The following is a 17,400-nucleotide window of genomic DNA, read 5'->3' as shown; positions in this document are numbered from 1 at the left end:
TATACGAGCACTTTACCACTAGGCCATATTCCCAGCCCCTCATTTATATATATTTTTAAAACAAAATGTTATTTTGTTATTTCTGCTAGTAGCTCTAATGTTTTACAGGGCTTATGCTCTCCAAATAGCGAAAGGAAGCTTCCCAAGTAGTCTGCGCTGTCTACCATTTCAGACACTAATGGATTTGCAATGGCCTTTTATTAACGTCAATGGCGCTCTTTCGTTCTAGCTTGTGTCCAGGATGACGTTGGAAAGGTGGGACGCTTTGATTCTGAGGGCCCAGTTTTACAAAAGCAAAAATGGTCTTTTAAGTGAAGTAAATAGCCGAGTGATTAGGACAAATGGGAGGAATTGGGCCGGAACGGCAGAAGCTGGTACTTAAGGCTGGAACTTCCGGTGGGCGGACATTTTTTCCCAGAGCGCACAGAGGCACTTCCGGTGGTGCTTGTTTGTTTGCTTTGGCTTCCGGACTGGGTCATTCCGGAAGCCCCGGGAGCTGGGGGTGGGAGGGGGTGGCGGCTGCGGGCTGGGGATCAGCGTTTTGAGGCCATGTCCGTGGATTTTAAGACTTTCGTGGATCAGGCGTGCAGGGCTGCTGAGGAGTTCGTCAATATTTACTACGACACGATGGACAGGAGGCGCCGGGCGCTGCCCAGGCTCTACCTGGACGAGGCCACTTTAATATGGAATGGAAACGTGGTCACGGGGCTGGAAGACCTCGCTAACTTCTTTGAGATGCTGCCTTCCAGTGAGTTCCAGGTGAACACGCTAGGTTGCCAGCCGGTGCACGGGCAGGCCACCCGGTCCCAGAGCACAGTGCTGGTGGTGACCAGTGGCACCGTCAAGTTTGATGGGAACAGGCAACACTACTTTAACCAGAACTTCCTGCTGACCACGCGGCCCGCTTCCAACAGCAGCGCCGTGTGGAAGATTGCCAGCGACTGCTTCCGCTTCCAGGACTGGGCCTCCAGCTAGGGAGGCAAAGGAAGGCAGTTCCAGCAGCAGAGGCGTGAGCAAACCAGTGCGTGTCCTTGTAAAAGCACTGTGGATGGAGTCGTGCTAAAAGTAAAGTGATTTAGTATGTGTGTTTTTTTCCTAGAAGCTCCTCTCATAGCAGCTGCCAGCTTGGGTTGTTGCCCTAAGAGCTTTAAATGCTAGGTTTTTACGTATACATTCTGCTAAAGACATTCTCTAAGTAATATTAAATATACTGTGAACCCAATAGTACATTTTTAAAAATGGGAATCCTTTTGTAATTACATCTGTGAGATATTAGCACCACATAACTATCTTGGAAGAAACTGCTTCTTGGCTCATTTTGTAGTACAGGTATCTGTATTTCAGTTAAAAGTGGTAATAGTTGTGGGTTTTGGGTTTTTTTGTTTTTTGTTTTTAGTGCTAGTCCTAGGGCTAGAGTTCAGGGCCTGAACACTGTCCCTGAGCTTTTTTACTCAAGGCTAGTGCTCTACCATTTGAGCCACAGCTCTTACTTCTTGCCGTTTGGGTGGTTTATTCGAGAAAATAATCTCTCAGTCTTTCCTGGCTAGGTTGGCTTCCAACTGTGATCCTCACATCTCAGCCTCCTAAGTAGCTAGGAGTATAGGCGTGAGCCACTGGCACCCAGATAATATAGTTTTAATATATAGTGTATCTTTGAAATCAGTTCAATATATGTTTGTATTACAACTCTGAAATATTTTAGTTGTAGAGATGTTCAGTACTCTTCTATAGATTGTTTTCTTATGTTGACATGTTTCCTCATGAAGTGAATCATCCAGAGAGGTGAAAAATGTTCTGTGGAAATCTGAGCATTTGTACATTTTTTAGTGGCTAAAAGCAAAAGTTGCTAAAAGCAGTTTTCTTGGCAGCTCCAGATCTGTAAATGTGGTGGTGAGTGGCAATAGAACTAACAGCTTTAACGAGAAATGTAGAGACACCTCTATGATTGAAGCCAAAAGTTAGGAAGGAGAAGGGCTGACCAATTGGTAAAATGCTAGTACTTGTTTCTTACCTAAAAATATAGCCCACCTAGAGGATTTACATTACTAAGTTAGTAAGTGTTGTTGCCGAATGGCTGTGACTATCACTCATGTCCTAAGAATGAGTTTTTGAGGTATTTGTACTTTACCTCATACTTGTCACCATTTATTTATGTCATTTATTTGAGAACCTATGAGAGTCAAATGTTAGCAATAAGCCTAATCTATGACAGGATCTAAAAGGAGAACTGGAAAGAAAGCCACTGCTATGTCTTTAACACCTTTAACTGCTAAGTGTTCTCAGTGAACATACGTCAAAAGAATCTACTCTCCGGTGAATGTTCCCCTGTGTTTTGTACTCTCCACTGTATTATTTAAAGTTAAAATTATTTAATTTTATGATTTGTTCTTATATGTGACATTGGGCAAATAATATTTTGTAATACGTTCTCATGTGGCTGACTTATTGTCTTTTCAAAGAGAAAGAACGAAAGATCTTCATGTTAAACTTCAAAAAACAAAAGCACAAATTAATTTTATATGTCAACTTTCGAAGGAGAAAAACCTTAGCTCTGCTGCTTTTTGGTTAAAAGCTTTTGTAATTTATTAATGTTTTGTATCATTGAATTTTAAAATTAGTAGTCACTCTTGCCCCAAGCTACACACTGTTGATCCTATTAAAATTGAATGCAGGGCTGGGGATATGGCCTAGTGGCAAGAGTGCTTGCCTCATATACATGAAGCCCTGGGTTCAATTCCTCAGCACCACATATATAGAGAACAGCTAGACGTGGCGCTGTGGTTCAAGTGGCAGAGTGCTAGCCTTGAGCAAAAAGAAGCCAGGGACAGTGCTCAGGCCCTGAGTCCAAGCCCCAGGACTGGCGAAAAAAAAAAAAAGTGCTTGCCTCGTAAAATTGAATTCAGTAGGAGTGGACCTGACTTTAACCCACATATTCCTGATGAGTACTGATCACAACTTACACACTATATTCTAATCAAAATGAACTTATTCTTATTTTGTATTTTTTAGGTCATAACTTTAACAGCAACAACCAAAATAAGTTTTCCCCAAAAAAAGCTGCAAATACAAAGCAACTGAAATGAGCTTTTGTGAATTGCTTTCTACAAACTATGTAAATGACTAGATCTATTATGTGGACTAGATTTGGTTTTGACATGTTTACGTTTTTATCACTGAAAAAATAAAATTTGCCTTGTAATAAATTTTTTAAAACTGGGAATGTGGCTTAGTGGTAGAGCGCTTGCCTCGTATACATGAAGCCCTGGGTTTGATTCCCCAGCACCACATAAACAGAAAAAGCCAGAAGTGGCGCTGTGGCTCAAGGGGCATAGTCCTAGCCTTGAGCAAAGGAAACTCAGGGACAGTTCCCATGCCCTGAGTTCAAGCCCCAGGACTGTCAGGGAAAAAAGAGTGAGGCTCTCACTCATGTGGCACCTCTCTGACCCCCAGGTCACCGGCTCTGGTGGGACGAAGGGGAGTCTGGAACTGGGGGACCAGTGTCAGCTGTGGATAGCAGCTGATGGCAGCGTGCTCAGGCTGTGGCCTGCACCAGGCTGGTGGTGCGGTGGAGACCTCAGTGCCAGAGTGTGAAGGAAACCCCTGGGGCAGCAGGTCCCTCCCTGAGTAACTTCCCCCCCCCTTCTCAGTGGATGGTTACAGAAAGTATAGTAGAAGCCGTACATAGGATTGCAAGTCTAATAAAAGGTCTCGAACAGGATTACAGTGTATACACTTATAATCCTAGAACGTGGGATCCTCCTCCCAAAGCAGGAGGATCTCTAGTTCAAGCCTAGTCTGAGATAATAGACTAGCCGAAAACAATTCAAAAACAAAAAGGAAACAACTAGAGCCAGCATGGTGGTACATGCCTATCATTCCAACACTCAGGAGGATCATGAGTGTGAGATCAGCCTAGGCTCTATATACAGTGCAGTTGGAGAGGCTGTCCATGAAGGCAGGCAGCACTCCCTGTGAATGCTGGGCCTCAGGCACCACCACCTCCACAACTCAGCCGCGTTCAAGTCTTTTTTTTTTTTTTTTTTTGGCCAGTCCTGGGCCTTGGACTCAGGGCCTGAGCACTGTCCCTGGCTTCTTCTCGCTCAAGGCTAGCACTCTGCCACGTGAGCCACAACGCCGCTTCTGGCCGTTTTTTCTGTATATGTGGTGCTGGGGAATCGAACCTAGGGCCTCGTGTATCCGAGGCAGGCACTCTTGCCACTAGGCTATATCCCCAGCCCCGCGTTCAAGTCTTGGGCACATTCTTCCCAGAGTCCAGCCAAGCCTGGGCTCTGTGTATCAAGGTTCACAAACCTGTGATAGGTTACAAAGATTTTTAAAATAACCAAGCACATAGCTTGCTCCAGGACTTAGGAATGTGTTTACTACATATTGGTTTGTTTTTTCTTGGAGCTATGTTTCTAAGGATTACTCCGCTCAGTTAAGCCACAGCCTCTGGGACTAGTAATGCAACTTTCAATCATACACCAGGAAACAACTCACGTTCTCATGCAAATCTTTCAGATACTCATTATTTCTGTGCAAAAAATAGAACATTTTGAGAGGATATTTCTGAGAAGGGAATTAGGGCCAAGTATTTCTAAATTTTATGAAACTACCATTCCACAGACCAAGCAGCTTACTAATAAGCACAAGCACAAGAAATGTGGGAAAAACACAAAAACTGTTTGAATTGCTTTAGCCCACATTTTAAAAACACTACATCAATCAAAGGAGACAGAGAAACCAAGAATGACAAATTTAGCCAGACCCTGGTGGCTCACACCTGTAGTAGCTACTCAGGGGGCTGAGATGTGAGGATCACGGTTCAAAGCCAGCCTAGGCAGGAAAGTCCATGAGACTCATTTCCAATTAAACACCAGAAAACTGAAAGTGGTGCTGTGGCTCAAAATGGTGGAGGGCTGGCCGAGTTCAAGCTCCACAACAACAACAACAACAACGAAAGAATGATGGCAAGCCAGATGACAACACCATGAAATGTTTACAATACTTAAGCAGAAAATAAAGAATCAGCCTAGAATTTAAAATGCAGAGAAACTACCCAACTCATTCAGTGAGGTCAGTGCTACCTGACCTAGTACAGAAAAATCAAAGTACAGGCTTGTATCCCTTATGTCCACAAATCAAAATCTCTTAACAAAATATTAGCTACTCCAATCCAATAAAGTATAAAAAGAAAATACATCACAATCAAGTAGGTTCATCCCAGAAATACAAGACTGGTTTAACACTCATCAATATAATTCAGAATAATAAAGCAAGACTTTCTATAGCATCTCAATAGATGCAAACAAGCATGTGACAAAAACCCAGCATCTCCTTCTAATGAAAGATGGCTCATTAATTCAGGGGTTGCCACCACATGCCACTCTGCCCCTAGACACAGCCCTTTCTCATTTCCTGATGGACACATCCCTGCCACACAGCAGAAGTGTATCTGTAAAGCTTGGGGTCCCTTAACGGCATAACCACGATTTATAAACAAAAACACCTACCAACAACTCGCTTAATCGGAGCAGCATCTGTTTCTCTTGATCCTGGGTGCTGTCGTCACCTGGCTGGTTACTACTGAAGGATGCAAGCAACCACTGCACACAGCACTCCAGGAGGGTCTTCCTCCAGGCATGCAGCTCTTCTGCGGACTCCTCTAGAGCTGCAGAAACAGAGTCTGCCACAATCCAACTGCAAAGAAAACCAGAGTCCAGAGTTAGAGGGAGGCTGTGACCCAACATCACAAAGACCAGTATGGAAGAGATGTCCCTGGGCCTGTTCCCCAGAACACCCACTCCAGAAACCACTCTTTATGGAAAAAGAAGATATATAAGGGACTAGGCATGGAGGTTCACACCTGTATCCAAGCTCCTTGTAAGGGAGAGATCAGGATTGTGGTTTGAGGCCAGTGTGAGCAAAAAGGTAGTGAGACTCTATTTCAACTAATCTGGGCATGGTGGTAATCATTTCTCATTCCAGCTATATAGGAAGTATAATCAAGAAGAGAGTGGTCCTGGCCAGCCCATGGAGAAAAAAAAAGACCCTAGTAGAAAAATAAAGCAAAAAGGGCAGGAGGCTCAAGTAGTAGAGTACCTGCCTAGAAATCATAGGACCCTAAGTTCATATTCCAGTATCACCAAAAAATAAAAAAGCACCAGAATGCTCACAGAACCAACAGTATCAGCACACAGAGAAAGGATGAGCCTGCCCAGACTTGTGACCTACGTGGCTGCACAGCTAGCAGCATCCAGGGCCCCCCGCCCTCGAAATGCTAGAAGCCACACCACTCATCCCAGCCATAACAGGAAAGTGTTGTACGCTGCCAGGCACCCCCAGGGCAAGTCGCCCCCAGGTCAGCACCACTGCCCTGAGTCAGACTCAGCCATCCACTTGCAGAGATGTATCCTCAGTCAGGATGGCTGGAATGAAGAGCTGCAGCAACAATGCCATCTTGCTGACTGACACAATGGCAAGGCATCCATTTCCACTAAGAACTTAATAAACTCTAAGGGGAAAAGCAAGACTGAGAAGGGAATAGCCACCTAGAAACCCTCACCTTCATACCTCTTGTGACTCCCCAGAGTCTGAAGCAAGCTGGGAAGGTGGTCCCTGAGCACACGAAGATCTTTGGCTCTTGCAAACGGAACCAGCTGGGCCAGGATCTCCTGATGTAGCCCAGCCACTGCAGGCGTGTCCATACTGAGAAGCCTGTCCTGCAGCTGTCCCCACAGGGCCTTCCTCAAGACATGAATGGTGTTGGAGGGCACTGCGGCACAGACACAAAGCACAGGTCATCATTCACAAGGGGAGCTGAGCCAGCGCCGACAGGCTCACGGGGGCTGACTGCTGTTTGTTAGGTAGCCTGTGACACAATGCTGCCACTCTCACAGCCTGATATTGGCCACAGCAGCACTACTGACACCAAGGAGACTCGTGGCCAACACTCCTGACAGGTACTCGTTAGCCCAATGGGCCTGTATACAGGGATCCTGACTTTTTGAGAGCCACTGTGCTGATCACTTGGCTCTAAGTTGCCAAGGCTGAGTGCTGAGGTTCTGTGCTCCCATGAGCATCATCTGTCAAAGGCTCGAAATAAGACAGAGAGTGTGGGGCTAGGAATATGGCCTAGTGGTAGAGTGCTCGCCTCGTATACATGAAGCCCTGGGTTCGATTCCTCAGCACCACATATAGAGAAAAAGCCGTAAGTGGCACTGTGGCTCAAGTGGTGGAGTGCTAGCCTTGAGCAAAAAGAAGCCAGGAACAGGGCTCAGGCACCAGGACTGGCAAAATAAATAAATTAATAAATAAAATAAAAACAAGACAGGGAGTGTGGCTAAGGAAAAGTAGGTCAATAGCCACCGGCTGGACAATTCTTGTTGGCTGGGTTATTCTACTTTTTAAAATAGCTGTCACCACTGACACCAAGTTACACAAGACAGAAGCAAAGTAGTTAGTGGAAAAATATTCTGATATTCACAAAAATGGAATCAAATGTGATGAACTCACCAGTGTGATCCACCAGGTAGCATGGACTCACTACCACCTTGACACAACACGTACTACTCACCGGCACCCTCAATGTAGAAAGGGTGTAATGGGACAAAAATGGTTTCGCCCTAACACTTCCCTTAACCTGGACACCCCCAACTGCTGCCCAATGCCCTACTTCAAGTTAACTAGAACTCCAAGAGACAGGAGGTGTTGGGAACTTCTCAGTCCCTCTCAATCTTTTTTTCTTGGTGCCAGTACTGGGTCTTAAATTCAGTCTGATGCTGTCCATTAACTTTTTTGCTCAAGGCTAGTGCTCCACCACTTGAGCTACAACACAGGCTTTACTTCGGCTTTTCTTAGTGGCTCATTGGTGGTAAGTCCCATGGCCTTCATGCCCAGGCTGGCTTTGAACCATGAGCTTCAGCTTCAGATCTCAGCCTCCTGAGTGGCTAGGATTATAGGTGTGAGCTACTAGTACCTGGCTTTCTAGATCTTCAGAGCCACTCAGACCCCAAAGGAAGAACAGACATAAGCTCAGCCCAGACCTAACAACAGGGTCAAGAATACCACCCAGTTCATCTCCTTGGCCTCTTTGACCTGTAACTCACAGCGGCCCAAAGCCAGCTTCTCCTTACCTCCCAGTGGCCGCGCAAAGGGCTCCTGCACCCTTCGTTGGAGGTACACGTGGACGACGGGAAGGAAGCCAGCCAAGTCCTCTCGCAGGCTGCGTCCCACACCAGGCTGCGCACACCACAGCTCAAACCGCAGCAGGTGGGTGGTGCTGTGCTGCAGGAGCAGGCTAGCAATGTCCAGGGCCGCCTGTGTCCTCCGGGCCAGGCAGTAGTCAAGCAGGTCGGCCGCCACTGTGGAGGCCAGCATGGGGTCTCTCTGAAGCGTGTGGAGGAACGCAGAGTCCAACTCATCCACAGCCAATGTGGGGAGCAGAGCCCCCAGGCCTCGCACATACTCGGCTGACCAGAAGAGCTCACTGTTTTGCAGCTGGTCCTGGGGGCTGCTGGACAGGAGCTTCACCAGGGTCTTTCCCAGAGTACTCAGGTGTCTCTCTTTCCCTGGGGCTTTTGAGGGCCGCTGGGCCAGCAGGTGGGCCTCAGGCAGGCCCAGCAGGGCCAGGATGACTTCACGGAGCTGCGCGCCTTCCATGTATGGATGGAGCTGTTGCAGGGCCTCCAGCTGTGGCAGGGTCCTAGGTGGCGATGTGGCGGCGCCTGTCCTCCTGGCTCGCAGCTCTCTCAACACACTCTGAGTGATGGCCTCTGAGTACTTGGACAGGAGGCCCAGCTGGCCCATGTTGCGGAGGACCAGGGCGCTCGCCACCAGGAGCTGCAGGGCCCCCGCACTGAAGTGGGCCGCCAGTAGCTTCACGAGGACAGGGCTGAGTGTGTGCGGGGGCAGGGACTGCTGCTCCAGGGCTAGAAACCAGCCCTCTAGGGTGGGGTGTCTGAGGATGGCCCCCAGTACCTCCTCCAGGGTCTGAAAGACAACGACCAGGACAGACTTCAGGAGAGGCATGGGACTAGGGAGGGGCCATGGCTGCTGTCAGTGAGACAGGGCAGGAAGTGGCTTTGCTAACTCACCCCTGTCCAGGGCCCCTCCCAAGGGAGCTCACAGCATCTAGCTGTCCCCCTTCCCAACACTGCACAACTCTAGGACTGTGCATGGCCACCCTAGCCTCCATGCCGTGCCCATGAAGGCCAGACAGGGACGTCGAGGCCCACGCAGTCACGAGTGTGTATCTGATGAAGATGGCCAGAGCGGGCTTCTGTGGCAGACTGCTCTCCTAAGTCACTCACTGAAGGGGCAAAATGTGATTAAGGCCAGTCCAACCTTGGCCCTTCTCTGGCAGCCTTGCCTTCTGGTGTCTCCTAAGTAGGACAGAGTGCTCACGACTCAGATCACACCCTGGGGTGGTTGGATAGGTGTAAACCACTGCAGGCCCATCTCTACATTCACAAGCGCGGATTTTCAGTGACTCCATGAGAGTGAAGCACCGACGGGAACGCAGTGGTATGCCCTTGCTGGACTGGGTCCAGCTGTCCTGCACGGCCCTGCTGATAGATGACTCTATCAGTTCCCAGGGACACGAACGGCTGCCCTTACCTGATTCATTCTTAAAGAAAGGAAAAGAAGCCTCACTAAATAGTGCCTTTCCTGTCAGAGCCTTGCCAGCTAGTGGCCAAGAAGACACAGCTCCCAGGAAGCCAATGGGACACGGCAAGGAATGAGTCACCTGTGTCAACAGGCTCATGAACATGCTTGTCTCCTGGACGCAGGAAAACCCCTGCATTACGCAGCAAGGGCGGTCTCCATCTGGCCCGCCGGACGGCACAGGGTGCAGGATGAGCGCAGAGGCAGAGGCAGGCTGCTTCCCACGCACACGTGCGACGGAGCCTCTCAGCGCCCACCTGCTCAGCACAGGCTGCAGCCCCTCAGAGGAACATGGGCACCCTGGGCCCCAAGAGGCTCGGGGCACTAAGGAGAGCTGTCTAGAGAGGTGGGGTGACTGGAGGAGCTATGAGGAGAATGACTGCCCAGACTAGGCCTTCTCAACCCCAGGTGGGGATCATGGGTGGCCTTCAGTGATCTCTTTCTGTCCTTCTCTAGTCTCTTTTGCAGGTATGATTATTTTTTTCAAACCAGAAGTAAACAATCCAGACACAGTGTCACATACCTGTAATCCTAGCTAAAGGACCTATATAAATAGGGGGACAGCAGTTTCAGGCCAGCCATAGACAAAAGTACAGACCTTATCTGAAAAATAACCTAAAGCCAAAAGAACTAGAGGGGCATGAGGCCCTGAGTTCGAATCACACTACCTCAAAAAGCAAACAGAAGTGGAAAGAAGCCACTTATAGGTGATCAGGCTGCCCACAGGAGAGGGCAGCAGTACCTGGTCATTGGCTAACTCCAGAGAGGCCATGGACTCCATGTCCAAGAAGAGGTCAGTCTCGGCTCGGGCAGCCTCGCACTTCTGCTGGTTGTGGGCATCCAGCTGCTCGAAGTGGACAACCAGGCGCGTGAGGAGATCCAGGAAGAGCTGCAGGAGCGGAAGGCCCGCACTTCTGCCCAGCTATGAGGATGAGAAGCGCATGAGCCACACATGAGCCTCAGCTAAGGAAGACTGACAGACACCAGGACAGGGGCTGCCAGGTCAGAGGAGACTGGAGGGGTGAGCTGAGGTACATGTGGTTCCTAAGTGACTGCCCCAAGCCATCTCTCAGTTAAGAGACTTGTCTTCCTAAACTTGAAGAAATACCAAGGTGTATATGGCTTAGAACCCCAACTGAAGATCTACGAAGCACACCAGGAAAAGCTCAACAGGGAGCTCCTGAATTAAACTCGGGAGAACAGGAGGGAAGGCCAGCTAGGAGATAGATCCAGGCTGTCCCAGAGGGTCCCTGTCTCTCCAGGGAAGAGAGTCAGCAGAGCTGCGACTCCAGGCTCCTAAGCCACAAGCCTACCCTGGCCCCAAGGGTCATGAGAAATTGTGTCTCTCTATGGGGAGCTGGCTGAGAGAAGGTCATGTTTTCTCTGGGACTGGAGGGACAGTGCTAACCTGGCCAAAGTTCTCCACAGTGCTTCTGAGGTAGAGCAGCACCTGCTTGACTGAGCACAGGGCCTGGTCCAGGGCGAGGTGTGGGATGGCGCCCTGCAGCTGCGTCTGAACAAGCTCATCCCCAAGCGTCTGGCTCTCATAGGCCACCCGCAGCAGGGTGGAGAAGGAGGCTGAGGGGGGAGTGTGGCGTCCAGGGCTGTGAGACCCCTGCAATGGCTGGGGGAGCTGGCAAAAGAGAGAAAAGACCAATTACTACAGAGGGTAGTATATATACATGTGATAGATACACACCAGATAATCCTACCAAACTACAAAAACCAGGCCATGTGTATTTTACTTCAGTTCTGTACCTTCCGAGGTCACGTCTGTACTGAGTGAATGAACCCAGTGGGGGAGGGAGTAGTAAGAGACCCACAGTGCCAGGGCAGCCTGTGCCCCAGAAATGGAACAGTCCCAGGATGAGTCCCAGGAAACTGGGAAGGCACAGCCTGTAGCACAGCCCATACTGTGAGCTACGCCCGCCCCCACCCCCCACCGCACCCTTGTCAGAAAGTCTTGTCCAAAGAACAGGGAAATAGACGAACATTTCATTTCTGGGCCTGTTGTACTTTACATAGCAATTGTTCTTTTCTTCTACACAATCCCCAAACTGCCTTCTTACCTCACGTGGCTTATAGAATAATAATTCCAAACACTGAATGTCTTAGACTAATAAGCCCGGGGCTCTGTGTGCTGGGGAAGTTCAGAGTGCTTCAGAGTGGTCCTAGGCCAGTGCGGCTCAACACTGCCCTCGACATTGTGACATACGTAAATTCTCAGGTCCCATCCTAGCTCAGCGCCATATTCAACAGGGCAGAAGCTGTCATGCCTACGAGGGTGACACTGAACTTCCAGACACAAGCCACCTTCTGGCCACAACCTTGGCCTCTAGGGGGAAGAAGGTGGCAACACTGTTCGAGGGGTGGGCCTGGCCCAAACCCCAACTCCATCACAATTGGTAGCAGAAACGCTCTGCACCCACATGTGTGAACAGTAGTGAGTCTTCACCCATCCCTCAGAGTTCTCGGCAGGTTAAATGGCTTAAAACACACAGTATACTTAGTATAGCCTCAGAATACCCCGCAAACAAACCACCACACAGCTTCCTGTGAGAAGAGCACGCTGGCAGGAGCCCTGACTGTGGCTTACCCCGGCCTCCCGGGCTTGCTCCGGGATCCAGAGGCTGTAGTATCTGTTAAACAGGGAAATCTGCTGGCAGCAAGGTGGGCCTGGAGGTTCAAACTTGTCATAGGCCTGGAGCAGAAGACACAGAGCCAGGGGGTCCCTCTGACTGTGGAGGAGGTCAGTCAGCACAGCTGTCAGATAGGCCACGATGCTCTCCCCTGAAGAGGAAAGAGATTTGGTGGGAAGGATGGGCCAGAAGTACCTTTCTGGGCTTTACCAGCACCACCTCCTCCAGTATAAATGCCATATCCCCACCAACGCCATGGGGGGTCTCATACCCACAGGGGAAGGTAGAGTGACACCCTCCAAGTGTCTCGGGCTCATCTGATTAAACACATGGCATGTGGTCAGATATCAGGTCCTGAGGCCAGAAATACAGCCCTACATATGAAACTACCAGGATCCAGGACCCATCAGAGCTCACCAATCCCTTTTCTGCCTGGCACCTAAGCTCTGCTGCAGGTCGGGTACAATCCCATGCCTCAGTTAGCCCAAGACCTCTCTTCCCTTTCCACAGTGACCCTTTAGGCCAAATGTCAGAATGGTAGAGCCACCAACAGGGACAGCCATCAACAGGAACAACTCTGGGCCACTTTCTAGAGGACAACCATCCAGAAGAGCAACCTGAACTTCCCTAAACTCTGACATGGTCAGGATATGGACCTGTATGTACTATAAGTAAATCCCAGACACATGGGGTCATATACTTGCTATGGCCCAAAGCCTGAGCTCCCTGGAAAACCCTGCAAGTGTGGATGATACCTTATCATGGTATGGGGAGTAAGCAGTAAAACATGAGCAGGTCCTCTTCCAGATGACTACTTTCCCAGCAGCCTCCAGGGATGCCCACAGACTCTGAGCTCCATGGCTGGATAGCTACCACTCTTGGGGAAGGGGGGCGGTGTCTCAACTCTCGCCGCTTTAGGTTCTCAGCGAGTGTTTTCTCAGCCCCTGGAACTGCACCTCCCATTCCCCAAGGGTCCAGCCCACCTGCTACAGCCAGCACATGCTGACTGCACATAATACCTGCTTCATTTGCTGTCCCAAGGAGCAATTTATTCCTGGCTTCCAGGGCTGCAGGGACCACAGCACTGAACGGGAATGTGAGCAGGACCATGTCTTCATTTAACGAGAAGCCGATCTCCTCGTCCAAGCCTTCACTGCCCTCCACCAACACGTCCACCATGTCAAGAACATCTGAGGTAGAGAGGGGAGCCCAGCTGAGCCAAGAGACACTGAAGAACCCCAGCACGAACCCACGGGGAGGGAGAACCAAGACTACAGTCACAGAAAGTAGCAAGCAAGCAAACAAAAAGCAGTCAAAAAAACCAACATAAACTTCTCTTAGGAGAATGCTAAGCACAGTTTCATCCGAAACAGATGAAGACATTGCCCATAAAGTCTTCCCAATCTTTGACAACATTGGGGAGATTCAGCTACGGTGGTGACAAAATGGTGTTTAAGTAGCATGAGAAGTCCGGAACTTCACACACTCAAACAAGCCAAATTCTGAGAGTATTTAAGCACAGCCCAGCGCACAGACTTTAAGCTGAGCATCGGTGGCTCACGTCTCTACTCCAGGACACTCAGGAGGTTGAGATCTGGAGGACTTGGGCAATAGGTATGGCTCGAGTGAAGAGCACGCCGTGAGCAAACAAGTGAGCAAGTGTGAGGCTCTGAATTCAAATCCTAGCACAGGCTAATAATAAAAATAATCCCAATGATTAGGATGTAGTGGCTTTGTCAAATAGACTAAATTAACCTCTGTGTGCCTCTTCTGTCTTAGCTATGTAGTAAAGGAAGACAATGACATCTTTCTCCCTTATGGTTATGATGTTTTGCATGTGTTAAGACTTGTGAAGAGTCTAAGAACCGGGTGCACAGTATACACTTTACAAATAAAAAGTAAGCTGGGAGCTGATGGCTCGCACCTGTAATCCTAACTACTCAGGAGGCTGATATCTGAGGGATCGTGGTTCGAAGCCTGGGCAGTAAAGTCCATGAGACTCTTATCTCCAATTAACCACCAGAAAACCAGAAGTGACACTGTGACTCAAAGGGGTACAGCACTAGCCTTGAGCAGAAAAAGCTCAGGGACAACACCCAGACCCACGACCGACAAGATAAATGAATAAATGAATGAATGAATGAACAAGCAAGCAACCTAAGAGACTATAAAGGAGGAGAGAGAAGGGGAAAGGAGAATGAATAACTTTCTAACATATCCTAAGTATACATGAGGGTAGCACTGAGAAACTCAAGGAAAGCTGCTGATGGATAGGGGAGTGGGAGAGGGGCACTAGTGGAAGGGGGTTGTGCTGGCAGAGGAGAAAGGAGATTGAATACTGTCCAAACAGATCTTTTGCAACCATGAAAATTTAACCAAAAAAAATCAGCTGGGGATGCTATTTTCAGGGGTGGGGGGATAAAGAGGGGCAGAGGGTATGAGACAGGGGGTGACGTGGCATAGAATACAGCATTAACATGTGTGAACAAGGACATCCATACACCCCAACACAAATAGAAGCTAACTAAAAAACTGCAGTAAGCTTTACAGACATTTCTCATTCTGTAAACAAGGCAAACTGTAATCTACCTGCAAGGTGAGCTGACCCTTGACACAAAGAAATGGGGCACCCACCTGATCAATCTTCAGAACCCAGCAGCGGGGGGGAGGGGGGCAGAGAAGGAGGGGGGATGGACGAGGACCTACCATCAATGTGGGAGATGGGAATGCTGACGTCATCGGCGTCTTGCCGCCCCACAGTGGCCTGCAGTGTGCTGGCTTCCTGGACAAAGTCAGATGCTCTGTCTGTATATGGATAGGGATTCGCCACCAGCGTCAATAAAACCTAGACAGGTAAGTGGTAAACATTTAGATGCTTGCAACTAAAGAGAAGAGGGGGGAAAAAAAACCTAATATGTCACTTCTCTAAATCAAGGGAGGTACTAAAATATGAACTGTCCTTACTAAGAATAGTAACCTTATTATAAAGTGATTTTAAACGCTTTTGTTTCACAATTAAATTATCTAGCTGGTGCCAGTGGCTAACATCTGTAATCCTAGATACCCAGGCTAAGATCTAGGGATCAAGGTTCAAAGCCAGCATGGGCAGGGAAGTTAATGAGACTCTAATCTCAATTATCAAAAAAAAAAAAAAAAAAAAGTCCAAATCTGGAGCTGTTACTCAAGCGGTAGAGTGCCAGCCTTGAGCAAAAAAGCCAAAGGAATATGCCAGGCCCTGAGTTCAAGCTCCAGTACTGGCACAAACAAAAACCCAAAAGCTATCTCTTCTTAGTATTTGTTATGTTTCATATCACTTTTAGGATCCTCTTATTCACTCATGCAAGAACACAGTCCCAGAAGAGACTAAACAACACAAATGTAAGGTGTTCCTGTCTACATTCTAAAGCTGAGTGGATTCTGAAACCTCAGCAAGCCCAGGACATGAGCTAGGACAAGTGGTGCTGGCACATGAAAAAGTATCTCTCTGTCACATTCAGAGAAAGGGAGTATGATCAACACGCACATTCCCTTCCATGGGACACCTGTGCTTACTCGTTCTAGAAACTGGATCACGGTTTCTCGGCTCTCCTCTGCAGTGTTATCCAGGTGCCCGAGCCACAGCTCCAGCTCCCTCCAGGTGTGCTCAAACACACCTGTGTCCCGCAGAATCTGTGAGCAAGCAGACAAGGTGCACAGATCAGAAGGAGTTGCTTTCCGAGGCTTCTTGCTGCACCAGACCACATGGGGCGAGGGAGCAGGAAGGGTGAAGGGGGCAAGGAGTCCAAGGAGAACTCTGCAGGATGTTCTTTCAACATTGCATCCGCATTGTCAAAGGACACAAGGAAAAGAGATCGCCACTCCCCTGTCATAGACAATTGAATTCCTCTTTCCTCTTCCCAAATTTGTAAGAAAGGAAAAGATTCAGCTGCTATTCAGGGGGCTGAGTTTCAAGCTGGTTTTTCACAAAGAGTAAGGTAAACATCTATGACTTAAGCCCTCACCTGGACAGCTTACTGTCTTCAAGTAGCTCAGGGGACAAGGACAAAGTGCAGCAAGATTATCAGCCCTTCATGTTTGTACCCTAAAAACAGTAACTGTGATACGTAAAGCACATATGTCTCACAGCAGAAGTGAGGCACAAGACTCTTATGGTCACAGCAAGACCTGATGTAGCCCTGGAAAAGTGAGCCCCAAAAGAAATGTCCACGTCTTCTTTTCCCCTGAAGACTTTGAGGACGCATGTACTATAGGTGACAGAAAAGGTGAAAAAGCCTGAAAACCTCCAGAAAAGGCTCAGAGCCTGGAGTAACAGAAGTGGCTGAGCCATAAACACTTCCCCCAACAAAGCGGAGTACAGTGTTTAGTACAGCTATCACAAGATACTGCTGCTTCATCTTGTTTAATCTTCTCTGTCACCAACGCTTTATTATCCCCATTCACCATGAGAAAACTAAGTCCAAAGAGGTTAAGTATTTTGCCAATGCTACCCAGGAAGCAGTAGATCCCGGGCTCAAATCTAGACGTCAGATCACAAAGTCGAGGATTTTAACTACTTCCCTACGCTACCTCTCAGGAATTTAACTCATTATAAGACATGCCAAATCAAAACATAAGACATTTTATATAAAAATGCACATCCTAGGTGGGAGGTAAAAGGTGGGCAGATCACAACCCAAGGCCAGCCTTATGTAAAAAGCTTAAGACAACACCTGAAAAACAAAATCAAAAAGGAGCTGGAAGCTTGGCTCAAGTAGAGCATCTGCCTAGTAAGCACAAGGCTCTACTACCATCAAGTAAATAAATAAGATAAAAATTACAACATACAACAGTTCTAATACGGCCTGAATCCAACCTCCTGTCAGGAAGAGGCATGTAGACCCTTTCAGCATTAGGAGTGGGGAGAGCACTCACCTTCGTGATCAGAAGTTTGGTAGGTGATTTGAGCTGTAAGTGGCTGCTGGTCACGAACATCTTCATCAGCAAGTAAAACACTGACCGCTCTCCTCCTATGATTCCTACATCAGGGCCTTCCTAGAAGTTGAACATGGCTCTCAATATATCTCAATGATGATTATCTGTATTTTGCTTTTAGTAT

The 17,400-nt window shown here is 48.3% G+C and overlaps 2 protein-coding genes across 2 annotated transcripts in view; one reads left to right on the top strand and one right to left on the bottom strand.

Moving 5' to 3' along the window:
• Urb1 (URB1 ribosome biogenesis homolog) overlaps nt 1–17,400 on the bottom strand; it is a 63,956-nt gene that overhangs the window by 23,635 nt on the left and 22,921 nt on the right. Inside the window, 10 exon segments of the mRNA XM_048346315.1 lie at nt 5,514–5,700; nt 6,574–6,775; nt 8,136–8,991; nt 10,409–10,588; nt 11,075–11,299; nt 12,263–12,456; nt 13,325–13,495; nt 15,012–15,150; nt 15,858–15,974; nt 17,217–17,336. Of these exon segments, the coding sequence (XP_048202272.1) occupies nt 5,514–5,700; nt 6,574–6,775; nt 8,136–8,991; nt 10,409–10,588; nt 11,075–11,299; nt 12,263–12,456; nt 13,325–13,495; nt 15,012–15,150; nt 15,858–15,974; nt 17,217–17,336 (2,391 nt within the window).
• On the top strand, nt 512–975 carry LOC125351514 (NTF2-related export protein 2-like). The gene has a single exon (XM_048346321.1). It carries the CDS (start codon nt 550–552, stop codon nt 973–975), a length of 426 nt encoding a protein of 141 aa, XP_048202278.1. The 5' UTR covers nt 512–549.

The sequence above is a fragment of the Perognathus longimembris genome, chromosome 5 (genome assembly GCF_023159225.1).
Source record: "Perognathus longimembris pacificus isolate PPM17 chromosome 5, ASM2315922v1, whole genome shotgun sequence".
Taxonomy (NCBI): Eukaryota; Metazoa; Chordata; class Mammalia; order Rodentia; family Heteromyidae; genus Perognathus; species Perognathus longimembris.
Note: the sequence above shows the minus strand (reverse complement) of the source record. Positions and strands in the feature narration are given on the sequence as shown.